This window comes from Notechis scutatus, chromosome 2 (assembly GCF_049901735.1).
Source record: "Notechis scutatus isolate UNSWTSFEM ecotype Mainland chromosome 2, rNotScu1.2, whole genome shotgun sequence".
Classification (NCBI taxonomy): Eukaryota; Metazoa; Chordata; class Lepidosauria; order Squamata; family Elapidae; genus Notechis; species Notechis scutatus.
Window position 1 is genome coordinate 115,648,923 of NC_142010.1, and position 4,666 is coordinate 115,653,588.

At 45.7% G+C, this 4,666-nt stretch overlaps 1 protein-coding gene across 1 annotated transcript; it reads left to right on the plus strand.

Moving 5' to 3' along the window:
* The first annotated feature begins 620 nt into the window (after positions 1 to 620).
* Positions 621 to 4,185, plus strand: TMEM235 (transmembrane protein 235). The gene is made up of 4 exons (XM_026667242.2): positions 621 to 831; positions 2,272 to 2,352; positions 2,702 to 2,839; positions 3,496 to 4,185. Exons 1-4 carry the CDS (start codon positions 621 to 623, stop codon positions 3,726 to 3,728), a joined length of 663 nt encoding a protein of 220 aa, XP_026523027.2. The 3' UTR covers positions 3,729 to 4,185.
* The last annotated feature ends 481 nt before the right edge of the window (positions 4,186 to 4,666 follow it).

The window sequence follows — 4,666 nt, forward strand, 5'->3', positions numbered from 1 at the left end:
AAAATGTTTCTTTCAAATTTTGCAGTTTTATTCCAAGGATGATAGTAGAGTAATGTGTTATAGGTCTCTGGATTAAAGGTGAGAGAGAACCCCTCAGCCCCAACCCGTCTTTAACACACTTTTCATCTCGAAAGGCATAACCACCCCCACCCCTACTCCCACCCACCCACCCACCCACCCAAAAAACCTGACCTGGACATCCCATCCCAGGTTTTAGGGTGTTGTATGGCTCTCAATTATATTTCTAGATGGAATGGAAGTAGATGAAAAATGAACCGGGGAGATTCTGCCACCAAGTAACACCTAGTAGGGTTTCCAAGATCTGATTTCGCGGTCCAGTGGCGCAGACTCTCTTTTGGGTGAAGCTGGGGTCTGCTCTTTTGCCCATAGACGCGCTCTTTGTGCTCTTCCCCAGTTTGAAGGATGAAAGCCGGCAGCAACTGCTTGTTTTCAATGGACTGAGCGACTCCGGAGCCTTCCTCTCTCGTGGGCTCCTCAGAGGTCACTCAGAAGGCAGAGCCGCGTCCCCAAAGGGGGCGTCTTTCTCTCTTTCTCTCCCCTCTCTCTCTCTCTGTCTGCAGCTTCTCGGCTCCTGCTCTCGCCGTGCTGGAAACTGGGTCATGGCACCGAAGTGCGGGGCGTCTCTGTCCCCCGGCACGCTCTGTCTGGCCGCTGCGCTCAACGGGCTACTCAGCTTCGGCTTCTTGGCCGGGGCCATCGGCACCGACTACTGGTACTTGATCCACGTGGACGGGGCTGGGCGCAACGGCAGCAGCGCTCGGGATGGCGAGGAATTGAGTTCTCACTCGGGGCTCTGGCGACTCTGCGAAGGTAAGAAGGGATGGGGCAGCCTCGCTTGCTCCTTGCCTGCCGGTGCCGCCGTCCCATGCCATCTCCTTGGCGTGGGACCGGGACTCCGTGGCTATTTGATCCGGGCGATCTGTGGCGTCCGTCCATCCATCCATCCATCCATCCAGGCGGCGGTGTTCAGCCTATGCGGCAGGGAAAACTGCACCCTCCTAGGAGCAACAGCCTCCACTGAAGGCTGAGCGCTTGAGGCGAGCGAGTAGCGTCTCAGGACGTTGAACTCAGCTGGCCTTTCATCCCGGCCGTCCCCCCACCCTCCACCATAGCACATTTGGGCTTCCTCAGCTGTTTTTTCCCCTGCTAGTTGCATGATATGATATATGGTTCGACGAAAAATGCGAATGTGTTTTTTGGAGGGGGTGCTCCTAACTCTTTTGTGGCTTTCCTTGTAGCTCATTCATGGCCTCCCCACCCACCCCATCCCTAGATTCTGTATGCCTTTCCGGTACCCATAGGAGCTGGGGTCTGCAAGCTCTAGAAATACTGCCTTAAAGAGAAGAGGAGCCCGGAGTGGAGGAGAAGGCTGATCTGGGCAAAGGAGAAGACAATGAAGAAAACGTGCAACCAACGGCTGCTGTCTGCTTCCTTAGCCATCAGTTCTAAAGAATTAAAAAAAAAAAAAAAGTGCAAGCCTTACTCGTTGGGAAGCTACTTGCTATCACATTCGGATGCCTAGCATGACTTTCAGCATCTCCCATTGTCAACTGGATTCCCGTTGAAATGGCGCCTATATGCTGGATCCCAAGCCTAAGCTGGATCCTAAGCATCTGCAGGCATTTGCATGGGGCTGTGAAACAGAGCCACCTTCTGTCTGCTGAGCTTTGCTTCCTTTTGTTACAATTGACTGTAGCATTGCGACCCCTTCTTCTAAGTGTAGGGATGTTGCGATTGCCTCATTTCTCAATATGACATAATCTGGGGAGGGGGAAGAACTTTTATGGTCACATATACAGTTATCTACTTGCATAGCTAGGAGAAAAGGGTGCCCACCATCAAGAGAGATTTGCAATAGGCAAATCACATCCCCCGTTCTCATTTGTTCTTCCTCAAGTCATGTCAGAATCGTGCAACTGGGTATGAAATGAGGAAAGAGTGGCCCTATTGTGATATTATCACAGGAAAAAATTGAATGCCCTTTCTGGCTTTTTAAAAAAAGCTTTCATTGTCTGGAAGAAGCCAAGTTAATGATCTTGACACAAAAAGAAATAAATAAACGCCTCTAAGTACTATCACTCAGTACAAATGTTTGTTGGACTGCTGCTGTTTAGTTCTGGCTTGTGGTCTCTTTGAAGTTTCTACTGAACTAGGGCATACCTGTTGCTGAGTTTGCATTGGTCAGCAATCCAGCACCGTAAACCTCATTGCTACATGCCTGTCGCTTTTCTTATTTTACTGCTTCCTCAGGACAAAATGCCTGTATGCCCCTGATCGATCCCTTTGGCGCAGAGAGTTGGCTGGTGCCAGCATCACTCCAGCATCTTATCAGTGAGTAGAGAGATTTATGTGACTTCAGCATCCTTGACAGTGGTAGGAAATTTTATATAGCTCTTCCCATTTGGAAATTCACACTGTCCTCTGTAAAAACATTAAGTTCAGAAAGGAGGACGGAGCCTTTTGTAAAACTGATTATTTCTAGAAGTAGGCACTGTTTTTATTTTTGGAGGTGGGCATAAAGGGAATATTTGTACTTTAAGAGGAAACATTGATAGATGTTTTAAGAAGAAGTGATGTTTCCGGCAGAAAGATTCTTATAAATGGACATAATCCCTTTATTCAACTTCCATGATTTTGCTTTCTTCTTTTGCTATGCCACTGTTTTTTTTCCCCTTGTCAGACATGCATCGAGCTTTCATGATCTTGCTGCCACTCAGCCTCATCTTGATTATTTTTGGCTGGATCTGTGGGATCGTTGGCTCCTTGGCCCAGATTTCCTGGCTTCTGCTCTTCACAGGCTGCTATTTTCTGTTGGGTGGTGAGTGATATTATGTCTGGAAAGATTCTGAAGAATCCCCCAGCATCTCTGCATTATGAGCCTGCCTGCTACTCCCTGTTGGATCTGACATTTCAAATGACAATGTGCATGCTTGGTTTATTATATCAAATATAGACTTGGACATAAGTTATCTGTGAGACATCTCATAGTAAGCAGCTCAAATTGCCAGCAAATGAAGGGGTGAGATTGCTGTGACAATCATATTCACTATGATAGAAGCCATAAAGAACTAATTTATTCTGAAGCCAATAGGACACATGATTGAAACACAGTTGATAGCTAGATTTATCCAGGTCTTTTCTGGACAGAATCCTCAAGCATTTCTCTGGCAGGGACCACTCTTTTGTGTGACTTTTTTTTTTTTGGATACTTACAGCAAGAGCTCTCTGGAAACTATTTTATGAAGGTGTGGCATCTAAGAATTTGCTTTATTAGAATGCAGATATCTATCTTGTTTACAAATGCTTCTAGAAATTTCTAAGCAAACAAGGAGATGGTACCCCTGCCTCTTTGCTTGCTCATCTGTTTGTGATCTGGATTGCTCCATTTACCTCCATTGATACCAATAGAATAACTATATTTGCTACTCAAATTGCTGCTCTGGTGACTTTTTCTTCACTTTTCTTCCCATTTAGCACTCCTGACTTTGTCAGGGACAAGCACCTATATCTGCTACTCCAAAGCCGCATTCGTTGAGACAGTGCGTATGTTTGACCAGCAGCGTTTTGACCGTGTCCATATTACCTTTGGCTGGTCCCTGGCACTTGCGTGGCTCTCTTTTGGCACAGAGGGTTTGGCTGGCATCCTGTTACTCCTGGCTGCTCAGGGATTCCGTCTGAAGCTGGAGGCACATTCAGCAGACATTTAATCCTGGGAGAAGGTGGGAAAGAAAATGAGGCAGTGCCAGGCCTGTGAAATAATTCTTGTTCTGCAATACTGCTTTCCTTTCTTATAGGAAATGCCCTGCTCTGGTGTAAATACAGCACACACAGATAGACTGTGAGGCTACAGGGACAGGACTGTGCCCATGGTAGAAGAATCCCTGGTGAATGTGAAACGCTAAGGGGCAGCTCAAATGGAAACTTCTGTTTAAAAGACATCATGATTCCAATTCTGATTGCTATTTTCATGAACATCGGCAGAGAACAGAATTGAGCTGTGCAAATTGAATTAAGGCATGCAAGCCGGGATTTGTTGCCTCTCCAAGACTTGTGACAAACCTGGTTAGTTTGCCCTGATTGTTTAATGCATCCCTTATTTCTCCTTTTCTTCAAAGTATAAGTTAATCTCTACCTTCTGATTAATCCAGGGTCTCTTGAAATAAAGCAAGCAAATCTAACATCTGGCTGCTAGTTTCTTATTCTCTCCCTGAAGCAAAAGGAAAATGTAGCTTCCGTGTGTCACAAGTATAAAGTAGTTATCGGTGCTATGAAAATTGGATTCTCCAGACCTCATCTAGTAGATATATGGCACACATATTAGATCAATTTCTGCCTTAGCCTTTGGAGTCTTCTGGGAGCAGAGGACGAGAAGCAGGTTTCCCTAAACATACCATGTCTTAAAAAAAAAACAGAATCTGTTTCAGTTTTATAGCTGTGGAGTAGTCAAGGAAAGTTTTAATGGAATGGAATGGAATGAAATACCCATGCTGGAATCTTATTAAGTAAGTGTAATTTGCACTAGCCAAGCTGAGCATATTTTGATGTAGTCTAGATTGGTGTTCCAAGCATCAACTTCACTTCTGGTGTGCAGATTGACTTGTTCTCCAAAATATGTAACCCAAGCTCTGCTTCTTTGATGTTTCCT